At 43.4% G+C, this 24,153-nt stretch overlaps 1 protein-coding gene across 1 annotated transcript in view; it reads left to right on the top strand.

The window, feature by feature from the left end:
- Window positions 1-21,667, top strand: part of pdia5 (protein disulfide isomerase family A, member 5) — a 71,176-nt gene extending 49,509 nt beyond the window's left edge. Inside the window, exons 12-17 of the mRNA XM_084022582.1 lie at window positions 8,646-8,716; window positions 9,776-9,939; window positions 10,311-10,441; window positions 13,412-13,482; window positions 19,535-19,669; window positions 21,373-21,667. Coding sequence (XP_083878708.1) covers window positions 8,646-8,716; window positions 9,776-9,939; window positions 10,311-10,441; window positions 13,412-13,482; window positions 19,535-19,669; window positions 21,373-21,453 — 653 coding nt within the window. The 3' untranslated portion in view covers window positions 21,454-21,667. The remainder of the gene's footprint in view (window positions 1-8,645; window positions 8,717-9,775; window positions 9,940-10,310; window positions 10,442-13,411; window positions 13,483-19,534; window positions 19,670-21,372) is intronic.
- The last annotated feature ends 2,486 nt before the right edge of the window (window positions 21,668-24,153 follow it).

Raw genomic sequence — 24,153 nt, 5'->3', positions numbered from 1 at the left:
AATACAATATAATCACGATAATTACAGTGAGTCACGATTCGGTCTGCGTTGCGAGTGTTGCAATATCAGCATATCATTTTTTGCATTTGATACTGTTTTCACTTGGTTGATCTCACTTTTTTTACTGCATCATAAATGTTGAATCATGCACCAGACAAACCTCACTGGTTCTTACAGTCAACATAGCCCAACGCCGCTGACTTTACCCGTCACCACGTCAGAAAACACTCAGCACCATCTAATGCACTGAAGATGTGATTGATACCAAATGCTATAATTCATATTTGCAATATTAATAGTTTACATCATAAAAGGTCGATACTTGGCATTTGTGTGTTGACGCCATATTTGATATTCTTTGTTCGACTCCTGTGATTCTTTGTATGTGGACGGAGAACACTGCTGTCTCCGTTGTCCTGGAAGAAAGCGGGTCTGAATAACTGGAGGTTTTAATATGTAAAGAGTCTGAGTGGGCGTCTGTGTGAACCCGAGCAGCAGACGAGTCGTCCCTGTCCTCATGTGGTGTCACCGCTGCAGAGGCGTCTGACCTGCACTTGACTCGCCCTGCAGCCAGTCACCCACACACACACACACACCAAGGGCAGGCAGCCGAAACAAAGCGCATCACACACAAACATACACACACACACACACATATCTGTTCACCTATCAAACACATTTTTCATACCATACACAAACATTTATTGCACACAATTACACCGCATATCTCTGTCTCTCTCTCTCTTGCTGTCACACACACATACACACACACACACACACACAGCAGCCTTGCTGCTTCAATGCAGTTTCTTAATGGCCCTGCTGTCAGAGTGAGATTAATGGTCTCCCAACCACTGCCATCAGCCTGCATTCCTGTCCACCTCTCAGCGCCGCCTGTCTCACCGTCCTCTGAACAGCACTCAGCGGGGGTTGTTTGCCTGCAAAGCCTCCGACTGAGCACTCTCTTTCCCGGAGTGAGCCTGATTATGTTTCCGGACAAGAATCAAAAGTTTCCCTCTGCCGACGCATTCAAGTGGCAAATATTCCGGTTTTATCCCGCAAAAGATAATATTCCTACAAAGCTGTTTACATGCAACCGCTCATATTCCAATTAATGTTTGTTGTCTTTGTTCGCCGCCGCATCCTCATCACGGTGGTGAATCCCAGGCCTACGCTGTTCTCTGCTGTGTTTGACGCACCAATGTCCTTTTTAGCAACACATCGTTTATCACATCAAAACATGGAAAAGTGGAACGGCAGGAGCTGATTGTCACATTTAAATACATGCTGCAAAATGTGTTTTTGTTTCAAAGCAGTGATGACAAAAACCTGTTGATATCCAAATCCTCCATTAAGCTTAAAAGTAGGTGTGTTTCTCCTTCTTGTCTCTTTACACGCTGTTGTCTAGTTGGTTTGTGCTCAACACACAACGCTGGACATAAACAGACAAAGTGACATCAGTAACCCTATCCAAAGAATGCTCCCAAAACCTGAAAAAAAACAACATCACCATTAGGGGTGGGAAAAAAATCGATATTGCAATATATTGTTGTGCTCTCTGTCGCAATAAATAAATCGATACACTGACGGAAAATATCGATATTTTGGGTCTACGGGTTTTTTTAGACTCCCGTCGGTGCGTCTAAGAGTTTACGGTTCTCCGGAGCGGATCCGCGAGGGCCGCCCGCTGCCCGGTCTGAGCTCCAAGCGGGTTTCACACAGCCTTGAGGGCATGAGTGCCGACTTTTCGGCTGGGTTTGATTGCCTATTTACGGGCAGGATTCCGAGCGGCGCGCTAGAGTTTAGAGGCTCACGGACTCACGGACTCTGACATCGGGTACTCCGAGGTGGAGGAGGAGGGTCCGCCGACGTGACGGAATAAATAGGCAATCAAACCCGGCCGAAAAAAAACCCTGTAGACCCAAAATATCGATATTTGCCGTCAGTGTATCAATTTATTTATTGCGACAGAGAGCACAACAATATATTGCAATATCGATTTTTTTTCCCACCCCTATGATATATCGTTGATGAAATTTCTTGCAATATATCGAATATCGCAGATATCGTGTATCGTGATATTATCGTTATCGTGGGCCAAATATCGTCACAGTATCGAATCGTGAGTTACCCGTATCGTCCCACCCCTAATCACCATGTCTTCATCGTCATGCTGTGTGAGTATATTTCTGTGACGTTGAATCAGAAATGGAGGAAACAAAGTCTCCTGTGTCTGTGGTCCCCCAGAGGTCTAGATAGTAGCTCATATTAGTCCAGAGACCAGACCAGACATTGTGGAGAAACCAGACTGTCTGTGGTCCCCCAGAGGTCTAGATAGTAGCTCACATTAGTCCAGAGACCAGACCAGACTATGTGGAGAAACCAGACTGTCTGTGGTCCCCCAGAGGTCTAGATAGTAGCTCACATTATTCCAGAGACCAGACTATGTGGAGAAACCAGAGACTGTCTGTGGTCCAAACAACAAGGTCTCTGCTGTATTTATGTCTAGATTACCTTATTTGGAGTGTTGATGGAGCAGCTACAATGTTAGCATAGCCTTGCACCCATCAACCAGACTCAGTTAAAAAAAAGAGCATTTTAACAGTTGTTTGCTTGCAAACAGACCTAACAACAAAGCATGACTTCAGACTTTTTACTGATCACCATCATAATTAGTCATCAGGTCATCAGGTCTGAACTTAGCCACTAGGACTTACCCAGTGAGTTTCTATACAACTACAGCGATGCCTTCGTTCAGAGCTCTTCAACCCTCTGGTGTGAATCAGCAATATTTCTCACACACACACACACACACACACATACACACTGACCATCCCATCATGCACCATTTGTCCTGAATGCAGCTGATGCCGAGCACAGGACGGACATTTGCTTTTCTCTCTTACTCATCAGTTTGCGGGGTCAGACTAAGTCCTTTAAGCGCTTGGTCTCTCCGCTGAGCTCAAACACAATCTGATGATCACACACTACAGTGACTCAGTTGAAAGAGGAGCAGTGGATTTTTTCTTCCTTCCACAAGGCATATCTCACACTTGATTTATTGCCTGTGCCAGCTCTGCATTGTATATTGAATAAAGGAATTCCTGAACTGTTTTGACAAGGGCAATTTACCAGCACAGGAAATGTGCCAAGTTTAGATTCATGCATCTGTGCACAGCAGTGTTACGAGCTCATCGCTGATCAAACGTATTCTCATTCTATCCTAACACCGAAAGTCTTGTACATTGTTTGAGTCAAATATTGTGTTAACTCGATTGAGATCAACAAATGAAATGTTTGCTCGCTGCTCATGTATTATTAAACACACCTTACAGGGAGGTTATTCATTATGTTTGGAGCTGCGAGTTGTTGAGAAGAAATGTTGCCACGGACACAACACAAGCTCCAGATAATACAGTAACACAAACCACCAACGCTGCCTGCTTCCTCACTAGAGGACAACGTGCCAAATTCGATTTCTGTACTCAAGCTGAGAAAGCCACAGTCATTGCAGAGTCGTCCCCTCCAGGATTTTGGGGGGCTTTTTAGGGGGATTGTTGCTGAAAACGCCTGATTTCCCTGCAGTTTAGTAAAAGAATGGCAATGCATATTGACATGTGTTTTTGTTTTGCAATAAAATCGCGTGACCAAGAGGACCAAGGATTTTTTTAATTGTTGTATTGCAGATTCAAACTTGTTCCAGAGCTTAAAGTTACCTCAAAAAAGACTAAGGATTACAAATAAATGGTTTCACACCAAGTTAAAACTATTTATAAGAGACTTTTTATTGCTGAATTACTTTCTTTATCAAACAAACGCCACAGACTTCTATACCACTATACTGCCAATGCATGCACTGCATGATGGGAGTAACTCAACGCCACTTTGAATAACTGAATATGAAATGTAATACTAGGAATATGATGGCGTTCCAAACAAAACACGATGCTTCAGAAATGTCTTCCACCATCTGCTTCTTCTGCCAGAGTACAAGTTATGCTGATGGATTGTCTCTTTGTTTTTTTACACCCAACATCATTTATTGCACTTTGATTTCTAACCCTCTTTGTAGTCCAGCCCCGTTTTCTGCCCCAGTCTTCTTCTTTCTCTGCTTCTATGTTGTTGTGGTTTGTTGTAGATAGAGTTTATTTTGGGTCAAATTATTTATATATATATTGTAGTTAGAATAGTATCTGTTTGTTGCAATCCATTCACTCCAGTCACTCTTGGGCTGACTGAGAGATTAAAAGTTTGTTTCCTTGAGAACAAAGGGATCCAATTCAGAAATGAAGATTTGTTTATTCGCTCCTTGTTTACAATGGTTGCATGAGGAAAAATCAAATATAAAGCGTTACTGAGAAGTCATGGTAATGATAAATAATAATAATACATTTTATTTGTATAGCGCTTTTCAAAGGATCTCAAAGACACTTTACATATACGGTTAAAAATCAATACATTTAAAACAAGTACTATTAAACACAGGGAGGCTACAAGTGAGTGCATTAAAACAAGCAGGCTATTCTTAAGAGATAAGGTAAATGAAGATGCCGAGGAAAGGAAGGTAGAGGACTATATAAATGACTACTGAGGACTAGGTAGAAGGCAGTCGGGGTGTCAGCGTCTACATGTGTAAACGGGTACACGGATAATCAATCGAAAAATTAATAACCGTTTACACGTCATTTTTCCTTTATCACCAATATATACGCCTATAGTATTTTTAGGGGTGATCATTTTGCCTGAAAGCTTCAGATAATAACATTAACTAACTATACAATTAAATGTTCCCACGAGTGCAGTTATCCGCATACATGATCGGGCACAATGTTACGTTGAAAAAAACCTGCGGCCACAGCCAGTGTCGCGTGACTTCAAGTTGACTCGGGGACGCAATGGCGCCGATTATTGTGTTTTTCAGACCAGCGAGACCACTTTAAGGCAAGACAGCTGTTGTGTAGAATAGGCTGCGGAGGACTTGAGAAGAGCACGGCGCTCATCATCCTCTCCATGTGCTAATGTCGTCCTGCTGAAAATAAAAGCTGTTAATGGCTTGTTACTTTAGCCTTTATTGTAACGTGTTGTTGTACATTATATTGTTGGTTGGTGTTCTGTGTTGGCTTTTTACGAGAATAAAGTTGAATAAACGTTTTTGTCTGATAACTACTGGAATGGCTTTGATTTAATGGGATTGGGAGGCGGTTGAATGGAAACAGAACCCTCTAGTGGTTATATGGTGCAACTGCCATAGAAAGATGATAAATTTAAACGTGTAACCGGGTACATGTCGGTTAGAAGCCCCATGTACACGTGTAGAATTTTTTTTAAATATTCACACCCCTACTAGGTAGAGGACTATGTAGAGGGCTATATAGAGGAATAGGTAGAGGGCTATGTAGAGGACTAGGTAGAGGACTATAGAGGACTAGGTAGAGGGCTATATAGAGGACTATGTAGAGGACTAGGTATAGGGCTATATAGAGGACTAGGTATAGGGCTATATAGAGGACTAGGTAGAGGGCTATATAGAGGACTAGGTAGAGGGCTATATAGAGGACTAGGTAGAGGGCTATATAGAGGACTATGTAGAGGGCTATATAGAGGACTAGGTAGAGGGCTATATAGAGGACTAGGTAGAGGGCTATGTAGAGGACTATGTAGAGGACTAGGTAGAGGGCTATGTAGAGGACTAGGTAGAGGGCTATGTAGAGGACTAGGTAGAGGGCTATGTAGAGGACTAGGTAGAGGACTAGGTAGAAGGCTATATAGAGGACTAGGTAGAGGGCTATATAGAGGACTAGGTAGAGGGCTATATAAAGGACTAGGTAGAGGGCTATATAGAGGACTAGGTAGAGGGCTATATAAAGGACTAGGTAGAGGGCTATGTAGAGGACTCTGTAGAGGGCTATGTAGAGGACTAGGTAGAGGGCTATATAAAGGACTATGTAGAGGATTATGTAGAGGGCTATGTAGAGGACTATGTAGAGGACTAGGTAGAGGGCTATGTAGAGGACTATGTAGAGGGCTATATAGAGGACTATGTAGAGGGCTATATAGAGGACTAGGTAGAGGGCTATGTAGAGGACTAGGTAGAGGGCTATGTAGAGGACTAGGTAGAGGGCTATGTAGAGGACTAGGTAGAGGGCTATATAAAGGACTATGTAGAGGACTAGGTACAGGGCTATATAGAGGACTAGGTAGAGGGCTATGTAGAGGACTATGCAGAGCGTATATGGAGGACTAGGTAGATGACTATGTAGAGGGCTATATAGAGGACTGGGTAGATGACTGTGTAGAGGGCTATTTAGAGGACTAGGTAGAGGGCTGTATAGAGAACTATGTAGAGCGTATATAGAGGACTAGGTAGATGACTATGTAGAGGGCTATATAGAGGACTGGGTAGATGACAATGTAGAGGGCTATATAGAGGACTAGGTAGAGGGCTATATAGAGGACTGGGTAGAGCGTATATAGAGGACAATGTAGAGGGCTATATAGAGGACTAGCTAGAGGGCTATATAGAGGACTATGTAGAGCGTATATAGAGGACAATGTAGAGGGCTATATAGAGGACTAGCTAGAGGGCTATATAGAGGACTATGTAGAGCGTATATAGAGGACAATGTAGAGGGCTATATAGAGGACTAGGTAGATGACTATGTAGAGGGCTATATAGAGGACTAGGTAGAGGACTATATAGAGGACTAGGTAGATGACTATGTAGAGGGCTATATAGAGGACTAGGTAGAGGACTATGTAGAGGGCTATAAGAAGACCATTCGAGGCTCATCCCATGTACCTGGCTGAGTCCTGACTCCAGTACATTTTAGTGCCATTTTAAGAGTTTGAAGCACATATTTTTAAAGAAACAAATATTGTTATTGCAACACAGCTGGGACACATAATGTACTGAACATCAATCTTAGTAATTGTGTGAATGCTAGATGCTGAATGGCTGCTTTGAATGTGTAAGAAAGTGAAGTGGTAGAAATATTTTCTGTTTTTCGGTGTTTGCTAACATCTACGCACTCTTCTGGCCAAATACGTCCGTTTGCTTCCACAGTGACATTGTTTGAAAGAGCAGAAGTTGCTGATGTGTAATTATGTATGAGGACTGACCAGTGTAGGAATAAGAGCGAGTTAATGAGTTCTTTTTTTAAAAGATTAAAGCTCTTCTCCACTCTAGCTCTTAACATTCCTTCTAATACAAACCAATGTAAAAATGTGATGAGGCATCTGTACTCGGCATCATAACATGAGGTATGAATGAGGAAATTAAAGGTCATATTGACGTTTTTATTTAAACTAGTACTTTAAAAAAACAAGTAGTACAAGTATCGCTTCTTGTGAAAAATGATTTTTGATTGTGAATTAATCATTTTAAAACATTTGGACGGGTCCCAAGTTAATGTTTTGTTTACCTCTGTGTAGATGTGTGATGTGTGGCTGCGGCTTCTAACAAGGCTTGTGAGCCAATAGAATAATGACATCGGTATCCCATGGTATCTCTGTAGTCAGGGGTCAAGAGTCTTTGGGGTTGCCAGTTTGTTTGGTGGTAAGCCGACGGCATTTCAGTACCAGTCCCTAGTGCTAAGTGCTAAGAACTGGCAACCCATTGAGGATGCATGCACTTCGAGCAACAGCTGTGTTGTGACGTGATTGCAATGGAAGGGGGAGTGCGAGTGTGACATCTACTGGCTTGATGTTATCAATGTTGTCAATAACACCTTTAATGGCTCACATGTCATTATTGAGCTGAACATTTTGATGTTTAAATGACGTTTCTCTTTTGAAAAATGTGGAAAGAGTTAGATGAGGACGAAAAAACAGGCGGAAGAAAAATAATCAATGTAATGTTTGCCATGTCAAAGAACTATTGCTTCCAGCTTTCACACTAACAAGGTAATCATAAATCATAATGTTCTCCTGCATAAATAAAGCATTAATAGAGTGAGTCTGTTCTTTCTCACATGAAATTTCCTGTATTTTTTAAATCCAGCTTTATTCTTCACTTTTCTGCGTCATAGCAAGCTGGACAGCTTCTTCAAGTCGCTCATGTCTGAATATTCACCATTATCACCACGTTATTTATGGTGATCTGGGATATTGGTAGCAGTGGGAGGCCCCGCGATACCAGATACAATAAGATATAATATTATCCCAATACCTTTAAAAGTATTGCGAGAACATGTATTGCTATTTATAACCTTTTTTCAACTGCAAATTATGCAATTTTTCAATGTCCATATCATGCCGCTGACAAACTGAACAAACTTCATAGTCCAATCCCACTGACTTTACCCATGAGCACACATTGGCACTATCTAGTGAACTGAAGAAGCAACCGTTAACAAAAGGTTTAATTTGTACATGTAATATTAATACTTTATATAAATAAAGATTGATACAATATTGCCACACAAGAAATCATGATACCATGCTTTTTATCCACACCTCTAATATCACCGACCACATTTGGAGAGTAAACTGTAAGACATCCTGCGTACGTGCATGTTCATTCCAACTGTTTCGAGGGATTATAACCAGAAATGTTTGTTCTGATTTGACTTATTAAAAACAGCTGCAACAAATGAGAGTTAGATAATAGTTATCAGTTTGTCTAATGTGTGATTTGAATCCTTCAGGGTGTGGACACTGTAAGAAGATGAAGCCAGAGTATGATGAAGCTGCTGAAATACTCAACAAGGGCGCAGACGTAAGTCTCATGACCTTGTGTTTGCGTGCAGCATGCACGACTGTGCCTGTGTGTTGTAGTTCAGTCCTCGTACGTCCCACTCTGGTGAGCATGCACAAGTAGTCGGGTGTAGCGGCGCCTCATTAACACATTAGAATAATCCCTCCTCTTGGCCCGGAGGCTTTTGGCGGATGCAGCCAGCACACTGGTGGGAGAGTCCTGCAGCCCGCCCCTCGATGTGTTTCTGATTAGTCGGGTGTGTTCCTCTCCGCCAGGCTGTCCTCTGTGGTAATCTAACACTCCCCAGCCAGGGGCAGGGCCTATAAAACTCCAGCCTGGTGACTCCAGCAATTATCTCATCCATGAGCGTCCCCCCGGCCCGACGCTTGGACCTTCTCCTCGTGGCTCTCTGCCCAGCACTGGAGGTCAATGGGAAAAGGCTGGCCATTATCTAATATGGATGGACTGGAGCCTCTTTCACCCTGAGCCCTTAAGACCCAGCATATCATTTATAGTTCTCACTAATGCAGAGCTTTTGCCAGATGTTCACAGCCAGTGTGTGCTTATTTGCAATGGTTGAACTTGATGATTGTCTCTGAAGTAGTTGGTATTAATTGATGACACGTTAATCCCTCGTCGGTTAGCGTTGTATTATATACCGATACTAGAAAAGTATGGTGATACCCTACCGTTGGAAACAGCAGCATAAAGTCCAGGTCCCGGATTTAGCGAGCAGAGCTAACTAGAAGGATGTTAATTTAATTTAAGTTGACTTTACAATAAAGACCTTAATTAATGCTGTTAAATGTAATATTTGATTGTAAATGTGAACAAACTATCAAAGAAGATAGGGGACATCAGATGATTGCATACATTCATTCATTTACATTCTAAATAAATAGTAAATCAAAAGTAATGTTCTATTATTCCATTATTTTTTAGATTTCCGCCGTGGTACTGTTTCAGTATCGGTATAGAGATTTTTAAGCAGGGCATGGTATCAGCTTTAGACTTTTGGTATCATGACTGTGGTCCACCTAGTGGGACAGATCACATGACCAGCTGTTGTTGCGTCTCCAGAGTCCCGGTGTGTTGGCAGCGGTGGATTCCACGGTGCACAAGGCTGCGGGGGATCGCTTCAAGATCTCCGGCTTCCCAACCGTCAAGTATTTTGAGAAAGGCGAGGAGAAGTACACGCTGCCACACCTCCGGAGCAAAGACAAGATCATTGAGTTCATGCACAAGTGAGTCACACGCAGCAGGCATCTCCGTCACACAAGTGCACATGTAACACACATGGACACGGACTCAAACTCATGTCCACAGTGATTTAGTCCTGAGCTTAAACGTTCCAGCTGCATCCTTTTTGTGTAATAGATCCTCTATGAAAGGGTCACTGAAACATAATTAACATGCGATGAAACCATCAGTCCAGCTGTGGCGATTAAAGACCACCAGACATCATTTCATATAAGGCTGACATAAAGTACCTACACGTACTCCATATCTCTGTGTACACTACTTCTACCACATATCCATGTAAAGGTGTGTTTCTCACCTCCACATAGTATATGTAATACATCCTGCTTTGCTTTGCTGTCCTGCATGTCTGCAGTCCTCAGGCACCTCCTCCTCCAGAGCAGTCTTGGGAGGACAAGCCCTCCAGCGTCAGCCATCTTGGTTCAGAGGATTTCCGGGAGGCGCTGAAGAAGAAGAAACATGCTCTGGTCATGTTCTACGCTCCCTGTAAGAGCTCACAGTCATTCTCATCACTCCTGAAGGCTGAACTCAAACTCTTACATTTAAAGTGTTCCGCTGTTTTGATCAAAAGGTCAAGTGTGTGTAAATGTGCTGCAGCCATCGCCGCAGCCGTGCTCTGCTGGACATTTAAATCAGCGTGCTTTCTGTACTCTCGTCTGTCGGTCCAGCTCCTCATCGTGTCATCGTGCAGTAGAAACCCCACCTAAGCTGTGGGGACACCGAGGAGTGACTCACTCACTAGAATAGACCTGATTCAGAGAAGAGGACGCATCACTGGTCCGCCTCTTATCCCAGTTGCTACTGGAAAAAATGACCGTTTATAATGTGGCTTTATATAAGGTGAACATCTCTTCAAAAACACATTCGTGCATGCGCACATGAATGCTCTTATGCATGTACCGTCGGCATTTTCATCACAAATATTTCAGCTTTCAACACCATGGACGGCAGAGGAAAAATAATATTTTGTGTTATCAGCCATGTGATGTTTGTTTTTCTATTTGTTCGGCAATAATGATTGATCAACATCTAAGCAATTGTTGTTGTTATATAATATAATATCATTTTAATTGTGGTGACAACCAGGGTATTACAGATAGTTGACGGGCCTCGGGACAACCAGCATGGAACCAGGATGGTCCTAGTCTAGAATATCTTGATCCGACCCTTGAATACACCTGATGTAAAATCCATGCGTGCAATATTTATGGAGGAGGAATGTGTAGACCTCCCGCTGACTCCAGACCAGCAGACACCGTTACAGCTGAGATATGTGCAGCTGGGACGATGAGGAGGAGGTCTTTAGGTTGTTCGCTGGTTTCACTGTCTTTATGTTGGAGGCTACTCAGCGTTCTGTAGAGAACAGTCACTGCACCATCTCTAAATGAATTTGAAAGGATTTATGATTTTATTTGCATCGAGCCATCGTCAGCCCTGTAAACGATCCTTTCGTCCGGCCCATGAGACGTCGTTGAACTTGTCTTCAGGCTCACTCATCGATCCACACATGGACCTCTGGCCTTTGTGTGTGATGAGACCTCGGTCAGCTGCCGCCTGCTGTCTGTGTTGCTGCTTCCTTCTACAAAGAGATGCTGCAGCAACCTGCTGCCCGTCATCTGCATGCTGCTGTGTGGCGTCTTGTCAGCGAGGGAGCTCGTGTCTAACGGAGCATCTGATGAGATGCAGCTGCTCACCAAGACGTGGAGGCTGTGATGCTTCAGACAGAACAGTCCCTCTTTTAACAATAGTTTGGCTTCTTAACTTTTAGCCGGAAATCTGCATCATTTCACCTAAATGAACATTAAATGCCATCATAAAGAGGCTAAGTCGCACCTCTTCCAGTGTTCTCAATGGGACGATATATAAGATAAATATGTACTCAGTCAACTGCAAGAGACGAACATTTTTTTTGCTCCTGTTTGAATTGTAGCGTGAATTACACCTATGGTATTTGTCGATTTGAAAGATCTTTTTGCGATACAAGAAATGTGAGCGACGGTGAAAACAGAACATCTCCCTGGCAGTCTGCTTGTCTCTCCACCTTCCTGTCAGTAATCATGATGAAGGCAGGTGAGAAGGTCTGCAGGTGGAGGAGAAAAATGAGAGTGGCAGGTGTGGCTGTCAACAGCAGACCTCCCATTAGCAGACAGGCAGCATGTGAGATGTGGAAGCTGAAATCCTCATGTCCTTGCCTCTACTATCCTCCTGATGTGAGGGAAAACCCCGCCACTGTTGTCTTTTATGATATATCCGTTTCCGAGTTGAGACGGAACCTTAAAAGGTTTAAAGTCCATTTATTGTTGCAGATAAAAGGGTACTTGAGCAGGAAATGGCTTTCTGAGCTGTGCTGCATGCTGGCTTAGGAAGGCAGAGTTGATGTATAATCGAGTTGAAGGCAGAGCTGTGTGTATGGGAATGCAACAACTCAACAATAAAAGGCCATTTTGGACATTTTGATAATACTAAATTGATACCTTTCAGTATTCTGCTTTGCTGTTTGGTTGATTTCCTGCGACGTGGGTTCAATCTCAGTGAGAGCTGTTTGACTCTGATGTGGAAGAACTTCATCAACCTCACCTAACCACAACTATTACTTCTTCTTCATCTACTTCTGCTGCTTCTTTTCCTCCTTCCACGTCTTCTGCTTTTATCTTTCTTCTTATAATTAGTAGCATAAGTATTATTATAAATGTAATTATTTGTATTATTGTTTGCGTACCCACATTTGAACTAACCCGTCCATACAATCTGATTTTCTTACAAGTTGCACCGTACTTTACTCTACACACAACATAACTAATGATAATAATCTGAATAAATCACAATTAGCATAGTGAACTTGGCGGTGTGACAAAGACGCTGCCTCAAAGAGATGACAGAAATAATACGAGTCTTTCTTCCTTTTCGTTCATGTGTGACTCGTTATGTCACCACATCTCTGATTTGAAGCTTTTATCCCGTCACCCACTGTTTTTACTTCTTCTTATTGGAAAACCCATCCGTCACTGTAAGATGTGCTTTTGCCTTTTTCCCCACCTTTCGCTTTTTCAACCCTTTGATTGTAATGAATAGAAGAAAAGCTGGTTACTTGACAACATAACAACTAAAGTGGCTCCAAGAAGAAACGTTTCAAAGGGAAAACATCCCAGCAGTTATTCCACTGTTTCCCTGCTGAAGCCCGTCCTCCCCTCCTCAGCGGAGTCGGTGTGTGGCGCTGCAGGGAGTGTTTATGACGGCAGTAAAGGGATTTACAGTCTCATAACAAACAAGTGAACCACCTGTAATGTGGCGTAAAAGCATCACATTTATGAAGAGGTCTCAGGTCCAGTAAATGTTGATCCGTGTGCATGTCTGCAGCTGCTTATGTGACATTAAGGTGCTGTTGAGGACGTGCGGGTAAATGTGGTGGTGTTAATGTGTCCTGATGAGCTGTAATCATGTGTCCTTGTCTTCCAGGGTGTCCACACTGTAAAAACTCTGTTCCACACTTCACCACGGCAGCAGAGCTCTTCAAGGAGGACCGCAAGGTTGGTGCTGCTTTTCATCCACATCCAGCTGCTTTCACAGCAGCCAGCCACACTTAGAGGAGCAGTGCTGGTCTTCTGTCACCGCCCACAGCTGGAACAGAGGCTCGGTACTGATCTCATCTGTGTGTGTTCAGTGACATGTCAGGGCTTAGCTCACACACTACAAGGGAGGAACCGTTGGCATCTGTGAAGTGAAGAAACACCATGGCCAGCCATTCCAAGCTGCCTTAATCAAGTGTTGTCTTGAGGTCTTTAAATTCATGCCCAACCCAAAAAGACCCGCAGATACACAGACAGAATGCACAGATATCACAGCTGATTGTTTTCAGTCATTTACAGCTTGTCAGGGCCAAACTAGAGCCCACCGATACCCAGCTTTTCTTCTACCGATTCCCATGTTATGGAGTACAAACATTCCAATATCAGATATCGATGTCGGCCTCATTCAGACCACCATCAGTCCTCTGACTAGTTGCTCTCACTTCCGGTATTAGCTGCCCTGTTTCAAACACACAGGCTGAAATGTAACGTGGAGTTCTGTCAGGAGATGCAGACACTACGGGTAAGGGAAAGTCTGCTAGCCGCTACACTAAAAGCGACCCAACAACCTTTTGAAATGTTTTGGATGCTGCCAGTTTGCCCAATAGTTGTTGGTCATGAAAAATCTCTGAAGCAAAGTATTCCTTAAAGAATATCTTTTCATTTCTACATGTGTTGACTTTGGTAGTTTGACCCTGTTTTTGTGCCTGAAGTGACTAATGCGACAACGGTGTTTTGAATATATCCAGTATTGAGGGAGAATGCTGCATGAGAATGCTCAGGGCAGCTCCTCACCATCAATGAACGTCCATGACGGTTGTCTGACAACATTAAGGAAAGGACTCTGCAGAGAAATAAAACCTTTTTCTCTGGGAAGAAAGTAAACAAGCACGTTTCCTCCGAATGTCGAGGCATTCTTGAAACGCGTGTTCATTGGGCTTGATGGCTTTGCACAATCATTATCTCCAGCATGGTCTTTTGATCCGCTACGGAACGCAGTCACGTTTCATTTCAATGCTCAAATGCTTCTACAATCAACTCTTTTATTCTTTTGTCCTCGGCACACACGCATGTTTTGACTTTGCTGGCGGCTCGAGAGGCGTCCGATAAGAGTTTCATGCTCCTGTGAAATGAGCAGAGAGGCCTGCAGAGTGATTGCAGCCACTTACTGCGTACTCTCCATGTCTGACTTTTGTGATGCCATTACTCTCAAACCTCGCAGCTTATAAACTTACAAGGAGTCAGGAATTCCACTTTTTTGGCTGCAGCCCACGCCATCTCATCAAATCTCCGGCGCACTTGTGAGGTCGTCGGAGGTTCACACAGTCACAACAGGACACGCTCGTCCTCCATCATCTCGACTCCCTTTCATTCCTTCTCCCTCCGGACTCGTGTCCCGACACCCTCCCACTGCTGCTTCTCCTTGTTAATACCCTCTGACTGCAGGGCTCAGTGTTTCCAAACCGCCTTAATTGCGTGACTCACACGCACAGCCTGGAAAAACTTGGCGATACTCTTCGCTCCCATTCATCATCTCAGAGTGCCACTCACCTTAAAGCATAACATGAAATAGGTTTTATAGTTTCATTGGGATGCTAAACCAATGCCAATAGTAGTCAGGCAATGTTCCTCTCTCATTTGTTTGGAATTTTTCTAAATCATTGTCAGATGGTGTGAAACGGTGACGTGTCCTCGGCAAGCTAGTCTGAGGCAATCCTTTGTAACAGTTCCTGGCGACGTTAAACCTCAGCCGATGATCTGGAAATGTTTTTGCAATCCGTCTGCAGCTCCAGGAACTCACACGTGTTGATTCCTTCATTCGGAGAGTAAACAGTGGAACACATCAGTACGTCAGCAACAAAGCAATGAGCACATGTCCTGTCTGACATCACAGATATGGGTGGAGCGGTTCGGTGCGTACCTTGGTTTTGGGCCACGTGCGACATCTTTCTCATAAATAATAGTGATTTGTTGTTCAGACCTTCTGTTAAGCAAGAAACTGAATCGGAAAACTAATCAAATATGAAAGTTATCTCTTGAGTTTAATCACTTATCGATCTTCACGTGGGTGATGAGATGAATCAGATCAGTCGGATCAGCTGCAGCGTCCAATCAATAACTGATATCTAGCGAGGGGGCGTGCCTCTAAAAGACTCCCGTGAAGGCTGCTCGGGGCCCAAATCTGAGCTTTGAGACGGCTTTCAAGATGGAGGACCAGGACGACTTCTGGTTCTAGTGAGGAAATATCAAATCAGAGACTTAGGATGTACCCAATATATGCTGAGAAAATGTAAAAGTACATCAATAATGTTCTTCCTGGAAAACAAATGACGCGTGCTTACATCAGCTCATACCAACCAACCAATTTGCAACTTTGATCTTTAATCTTTTCAACCATAAAATCAAACCCCTCCCAGTGTCATGTCCCGCCCCGATCCTGTTTTACTGGGAAATACATCAGAGCCCGGAACATAGATCCACTTTAATGCTCTGCCTCAGCAGCTGTGCTGTTTGGATCCGTACGGTGATGAAACCTCCACAAGCTGCCAGACTAGAGAGCTCGTAACCGTGAAGGGTTTATAAAAACCGAGGTTTAACATCTCTTCCCTGTCTTGTCCCTCCAGTGGCCGTGACCCTGGACCAGAGTACATCCTGAGAGCTGCTCACGTGTTTACTCGGCAGTCCTCTCTGTTTACAAAGCCCAGCCGCGGTGTATTGTACCTGGCCAGAGTTGATCAGAGTGTATTAGCTGCCTTCGTCTCATTGAGCAGAGACAAACAAGAGCTCAGCTGCAGCTTTGAATACACAAACAATTACAAGTCCACGTTGTGTGTAGGACAGCAGGGGGGGCTGTGTGCCGGGTTTCTGAGCCCAAACTCTAATCAATAGCAGCATTAAAAGCACACATCAGCTGTAACTGCTTGTTTCCAACGATGTGTGTTGCCACTATAATAAGAAAACGCTTTCATCTGAGAAGTGGATTTTTTTTTTTTTTAAGGTTTTTTTCCCCAACATGCCGTGCCTCAGAGTGTTAATTAGAAATGTTCCTAAAGTGACTAAGTACTAAGTAAGTACTGTATTTTGTATTGATGTAAAAAATAAAACACATATTATCTGCATCACAAATGACATATCCATCGGCCGCCCTGCTCTGAATATCTGCATCTCCATTGAAACACCCATATCAGTCGACCACTAGTGCTAATTCTATATATTTTCACATCACAGCCATGTGATATTGTGTTTCTATGTTATCTAGTGTATTTTGTATAGAATCTGTATTTTGATTTATTATCTCAGTAAAGGTCAACTTTCCAGCTAAGTGTAAAAGTCATCGTAGCTAACAGCATTGGTAGCGTGGCGGCGACCTAAAGCATCCCGTGCTTTCTGGTCTGTTTGACTCCAAATGGACCATAATGTACTAAATGAACATCATGCTGGATTGAAGAAGACTTAAAACTAGAGATTGAGACCATAAACTCATGTTTACAATGTTTACTGAGATAAAACATCGAGAGAGAAGTAGGACCATTTTCTCATAGACTTCTATACAACCAGAGAGGATTCGCTTCACTTTTCAGATCCAGAGGTGGAGACAGATGTTTTCTAGCTGCACCGAGCAGAATAATCCAGCCAGCATCACATCACAGACACAATGATGCACGTCATTTCTTCAGCCTTTTAGAGATAAAAACAAGTGTTATATAGAATAAATTAACTCTGCAGAACTAAGGAAAAGCACTGAGATAAATAATATCATAGATCTCCTAAATATTATACATTATATATCATGTTTTAAATGTTTTTGTTTAGTTGCTTTATCTACAGAACGTTTCAGTTCAATTTGCTGTGTTAATTCACTGTTTCCTGTTTAAACTATTCAACACATATGCAGTAGTAGTAATTCATTTCAGTCCTTATTAACAATTTTACAAAAGGGAGAGAGAATAAATAACAAGAAGGCATGAAGTTAAATGGGAAACAAAGACAAAACAACAAACAAACAAACGTTGACGTTAAGATGTGGGCTGAAGCTTATTGGACCCGTCTCATTACAAACATTTTATAGAGAATAATAATTATTCTTCAGTTTTATACCTCTTTACTGCCTTCTTATTTAAACATTTGTTAAAGTTGCAAAGTGAGCAACACATTCTCAACTTATTATTATTGGTTGGTTCATAATAACCCGATGGATGCGTTTCCCCAAACCTCCACACAGAAGGTAATACACGGAAGGATGAGCGAGCAATACAGGATTCAAAAAACATCAGTGTCCTACATGGTCTCTTACTTTAACTGATCCTGATCAATGTGCATCTACTCTAGTACCAGACCCAGGGTGGTCCACAGGAACCCGCTCTGAGTCCTCAGGTTGATTGAGACCAAGCAGGCCACTGATGTGCTGCTCCTCACAGATCTGCCTATCGGATCAATGAAGTGATGTGGGGCTCCTCTGTCGCTTGAAGTTGGATCAATAAGAGAATTGGCTGCAGACCGTTGAAGAAGGCCAACTCCTCTACGGCTTAATTTTCTCCCGTCACCACGCAGCGCAGGTCTGATGGATTACAGATTACAGGAGTGGCTCGTTGTAGCCGTTTCTCTCACGCCAACCCAGACGTTCTGCTCCGTGTTCAGCTCCATTTTCTGTCGACTGTTTAGCTTCTTTAAAAAGTGAAACACCTCAGTCCTGCTGACTCGGCACCGCGTGCAGCCACTCCACGACCATCTTCTTGTGTTGGCAGCGTTTTATTAGCAGAGCGGAGATGAAGAATGGTGTAACGTGTGTTCAAGGATGCTGCTCAACAACACTGCTCATCCAGCAACATGCTGCAGATGTGAGGGTTTGCAGGGGAGAAACACCAGCGAGAGGCTCTTGTTTTTCGTAATTAGGACAAGAAGTTTGGAGCGTGGCCTCGCAGTTGGAAACACAGTGTTTTCCTCCCGCAGCAGATCCGTCATTTCCACATTCAGCTCGCCGGGCAGCGATTATTCCACGGTGACACGTTGAATGTGCAGCGCTCAGCACCCGACCGAGGGTGACACGTCAGCTGTCCAAAAGGACACGCTGGGAGCGCCACGACTCAGCGGCCGAGGCGCCGCTTCCGCCTCATTGGGCAGCTCGTCACTAATCAATGCAGCGGCCTCGCAACATCAATCTCTCTTGTTGCTTTTATGTCCCAGTGATTGTTGTGTTGTTGTGATTTATTCTTTGCACACCGCCCGCTCCAAGTACTTCAGCTGAACAGCAATGCATCAGTCCCTTTTCTGCGACCTGGAGAGAAGCTAGCGGTCTTTAGTGTTGCCAGAGCAGCTGAATACACGGAAGCACGTGTTGTAAAGCACCTTTTTACAGCCGGAGAATATCGACTTCTCTATCACGCCCTCTTGTAATACCCTGTGTGTACATTTTTGTAGTATTGATCTGCATTTATAATAAAGTTGATTTGCTCTGATAAGAAACAATATGGGAGTTTAACCAAAACAATAAAAAAGCCGGCTGCACTTTAAAATCTGTGTTAGTGAACAATAAAACGGAAGTAGAATGAAATATGAGCAGAAAGCTTTAAGTAAGTTTCTATCAAAATCTCGCTCGCTTTGAACTCGAGTACCTAACTTCCGTATGGTGACGTATTTCTGAGTGGAACACTAGTGATCGTTTTAGATATTGAACTATTTAATTTCCTTTAAGGGTTCTATTTAGTCGTGGGCTTCCAGAGTACCAGACCGCAAGCAAAGCAAAGTACTATTACCTCAAACAATCAATATGACTTTAAGTGGACTATATTTAGAATACCTCGCTGTCAGACAGCCCTCTCTGTTATCTGCTCTCTTCAAAGACACCAGACTTCATTCACTAAAACGGCACTTTTACCTCCATCCGTTATTGTTATTAGTGTTATTGTGACTTTGATGAATCTGAACTAATAAATAACTAGTGATGGTGGCGTCACTCTGTCTGTAGCATCCGTTGTGTCACATGACAGTGAAGGTGGTATCTGTGTTTCCTCAGATCGTGTACGCTGCTGTGGACTGTACCAAAGGAGATAACCACGAGCTTTGTAAGCAGGAAGGAGTGGAGGGCTACCCAACATTTAACCACTACAACTATGGCAAGTTTGTGGAAAGATACAACGGAGATCGTGGGGTAAGTGCTGCTACGTCTCACCTCGTCCTCCCTTTGAAGCTGTTTTTCTGCATGGACGCTAAAGCAAGTACATTACATACATACAGCAGTCTAATTAAACTATTTGGCCAAAGAAATATTTCTCTCATGTTCTGACTATCTTGATTTTATCACGTTTGATTGTGGACAAATGTTTTCAATGGAGGAAACAAATGTTTTTTGGTCCCCCAGAGGTCTAGATAGTAGCTCACATTAGTCCAGAGACCAGACCAGACTATGTGGAGAAACCAGAGACTGTCTGTGGTCCCCCAGAGGTCTAGATAGTAGCTCATATTAGTCCAGAGACCAGACCAGACTATGTGGAGGAACCAGAGACTGTCTGTGGTCCCCCAGAGGTCTAGATAGTAGCTCACATTAGTCCAGAGACCAGACCAGACTATGTGGAGAAACCAGAGACTGTCTGTGGTCCCCCAGAGGTCTAGATAGTAGCTCACATTAGTCCAGAGACCAGACCAGACTATGTGGAGAAACCAGAGACTGTCTGTGGTCCCCCAGAGGTCTAGATAGTAGCTCACATTAGTCCAGAGACCAGACCAGACTGTGGAGAAACCAGAGACTGTCTGTGGTCCAAACAACAAGGTCTCTGCTGTATTTATGTCTAGATGACCTTATTTGGAGTGTTTCCCATCAACCAGACTCCATTCAGAAAACAAGCATTTTAAAAGTTGTTAGCTTGTCGTCTTGCAGACAGAATGAACAAAGCATGACATTTTACTAAACACCATCATTATGGAGTTATTTCTGGTTATTGCTATTAAATCAAAACTAAATAGTTTATTTTGGGTTCATCCAGCTGTAGTAAACCAGCTGACGTGTGTCTTGTTAGATCCAGTGAATCTTGGTGAAACCCAACGAGCACCTCTGGGTGATGTTATGAACTCAGACAGGACGGTGGTTTCTTGGTGGATCTGAGACTTCAACATGTACAAAGCAGTAATAGTGGTGATTACATTTGTTGTTGTTAAGCCTTTCAAAAAACACATTCTCACTGTGGTCAACCGTCAGCAACAATCTTACAGCATACATTACATTTATATAATAATATTATAATAATCACAAGAAAACAAAACTATATTTTCCCTGTTTTTTGATCGTGATGTCATGAAATATTGACGACATTCAAAGCTTCAAATGTAAAAAAGAAGAAAAAAAGCCGTGTGAAGTGTGAAGGCATTGGGAAAGGACGAGACCAGTGTGTGTTTAATGTGTTTTCCCTCTGCAGCAGGTCCATCTTTTCCACATTCAGCTGGACGGGCAGCGATTATTCCACAGTGACACATTCAATGAAACCCAACAAATTCAGAAGACATTTAGAAAGAGCACACCTCAAACACCTCAATGTAAAATTGGTTTAGTAACGTGTAAGTTGTTAAAGGTGGAAGGAACGTTTATGCTCTTAATGTTAATATACACAAGTTAAAATTGAGCCGTTTTGTTATTATGATGGAGGAGGAGGTTTGGGTGCGTGGATGGGTCACACAAACAGGACTTTGACCCAGCAGACCACTGCTTGTGTCCGAAAGTATTATGTTACGTAACAGTTATCTGAACTCAACTCGTGATCTTTTACTCACCTAACCACGTCAGTGACTAATAGTTGGGAATGAGAACGGGTCTCTGCTGGGACTAAAATGTGTCCCTAACTGTGTAACGTGTCTCCACAGGAAGCGGGCTTCATCAGCTTCATGCGCAGCCTGAGAGGACGCGATCCGGAGAAGGCTGCCAAGAGGAAGGAGGAGCTCTGAGGCGGGGGAGTTACACTGCACAGTTTGTCATTGCACTGTGACCCTTGACCCTGGCAAGGGCCCAATCAGCACTGACGTGGGAGACTTGATGACCTCAGCAAAAGGCTATTTTTTTATACCGTGGCGATGATGTTTGTAATAAGACCAACAGAGTACCTGCAGCAAGACCTTGAGACTTCTTTCTCCATGGAGATTCTGATGGGCAGAAAATACACAGACAAAAAAGTGTTTTCTTCTTTTTCTTTTGGTTTGCCCAAACACTGTGACGACATATGTGAAAAGCGACACCCTATACTTTATCTATGCAATACGGACCCCTGCTGAGCCCGGTGGGGGTCGACACCCGTGGTGGTGGTGGTGGTGGTGGTCACTGTCCGTCACTCCACAGGGGTCCTAGTCCAGTCCCATCAACCCTGATGTGTGTCTGATTATCGAAACACGTCTGTTGGGTCCAATATCTTCATGTCTCACGTCCAGAACCATCCAGAATATTTACTTTGTCATCCTGCAGATCAGTGGGGAGATAACTGCTAGTACTGCTGTTGGAATTACATACTGTAGCAATAAAGTGGGGGGAATCTTTGCCACGGCCCGATCACAATGACACGCATCGCCCACAAAACCTTTGTTTTCCTTCGGGACAGGCAGCCAATCAAATTAAGCTTTACTACTTCACCACATCCTTCCTGTTTGATGCTGGTAGATGAGGTAGGAACGGACAAATGCAGATGAAATTACTTCACCCTTTTTTTTTTCAAGTATGTTATCAACTAATTTTTGAGCATTAGCAGCAGAGCAACATCACCACCTCCACGTCTGCTTGAATCCACATTTGCGTCTCAGTGTGATCGGGGCCCAAAGGGTCAATATTCTGAATGGTTCCAGGCTCTCCTATTCGTTTTTTAGATCAAATGACTTCATTTTAGTTTTGCTTCAAACTGTGGCCTTATAGATGTAAAAAAAAAAAAAAAAAAAAAAGCCAGCTGGAATCGCAGCGACTAGAAGTGGAAGGGATTCAGAGGCCGGCTGCCCTCACACGGGGCTCCGGGTATGGACCCCAGCACGTGAAAGAAAAACATGAAATGCCAAATATTCTCGCCCATTGCCCGTGATACATTTCCAAATGATAACTTTCAAAGCTGCAGAGGAGAATAAGCATGGGAGAGTATGGAGGCTGAATATTGCATGATGCTCATAAAATGTCCAAGACATGAACCTTCCCTCTGTCAGCCAAAGTAATCAAGGATTCCACCCGATATCCCAAGATCCCCTCTGCTGTCACACAGTGCAGGGAGCTGCTGGGGCGATCAGACCTCTGGTTTACACTGTGGGGCATTCAGGGCTTTAGTTGTAGCGTTTCCACCACTTTCTGCAGAGCCCAACGACACCAACGAGCCAAAATGGCAGCACTGTTGTCTCGCTGTGTGCCTGCCTGCCGTGCTTCGGACTGGAGTCAGCTGGGACGCTGCTCTCCCGACGCCTTCCATCACATTCAGAGGGAGGATGAATCCGTAGTGCATCCCCGTGTCATTAAGTCTCCAGACCCCTCCCACTTCTGGCAGCATAACAACCACCATCATTAGTTTTAATGCTGTGTGTTTTCAGCTCCCATGCTTCGGCCACTATAAATATTTAATGGCTTATTTGTAGCTGAACTTGTTTATTATTCACGACTTGGTTTCTGTCATTATGAATAAGGTTCTCAGGGATAGCGAAACACAATTAAAGGGAACTAGTTTGTTTGTAATTTAGCATTCCAGCCGAATCTTTTGGAGCCCTTAGGTCACCAAATTAAATATTGTTTACGTTTGTATCCCAAGTAAAAAAAAACAAAACACCCATTGTCCCTTTTTCTGTGCTGTATCATGACAACGTGTGTTGAACAAGACGTTTAGTCGTTAGATGTTACTGAAGCATTCTCGTCAAACATTGTCGTTGGGGTTTTTGATTCCACGTGAAACTTGTTTTCTTTGGGTGACTGAAGGTTTCCTGGTATGAAAGGGCGCTTCACACAGTTAGGTGTTGACATATCGCTGTAATTAGGTGTCTGTTCTCCTCGAGGGGATCCAGGCCCTTTGTTTGCTGTGTCCATTGGTTTCTGTTTATCAGTGACAGGAACTCTCTTATCCCAAAGGATTCCATGTTGTGTGGGAATTTGTCACACTAATGCCAAGAAGTCATAGTTTCCTATGTTGATTTTTCTGTGCCCAGCCATACGTACACTTTCCCCCTTGCAGTAAAGACCATGCAAAATAAAAAACGTTATAATAAAGTCAAACATTTCCAATGTGTTTTTTATGAGGGCTGTTTCTCAAGCTCTTCACACATCGTTATTTTCTTATTAATGACACGTCACTATGTTGTTTCTTCCCTTCCTAGTCTCCTCTCCCATCTCTCTCCTTCCTAGTCTCCTCTCTCCTTCCTAGTCTCCTCTCTCATCTCTCTCCTTCCTAGTCTCCTCTCTCCTTCCTAGTCTCCTCTCCCATCTCTCTCCTTCCTAGTCTCCTCTCTCATCTCTCTCCTTCCTAGTCTCCTCTCCCATCTCTCTCCTTCCTAGTCTCCTCTCTCATCTGTCTCCTTCCTAGTCTCCTCTCCCATCTCTCTCCTTTCTAGTCTCCTCTCCCATCTCTCTCCTTTCTAGTCTCCTCTCTCATCTCTCTCCTTCCTAGTCTCCTCTCTCCTTTCTAGTCTCCTCTCTCC

Source organism: Eutrigla gurnardus (assembly GCF_963514095.1).
Source record: "Eutrigla gurnardus genome assembly, chromosome: 12".
Taxonomy (NCBI): Eukaryota; Metazoa; Chordata; class Actinopteri; order Perciformes; family Triglidae; genus Eutrigla; species Eutrigla gurnardus.
This window is presented reverse-complemented; position numbering and strand designations above follow the sequence as displayed.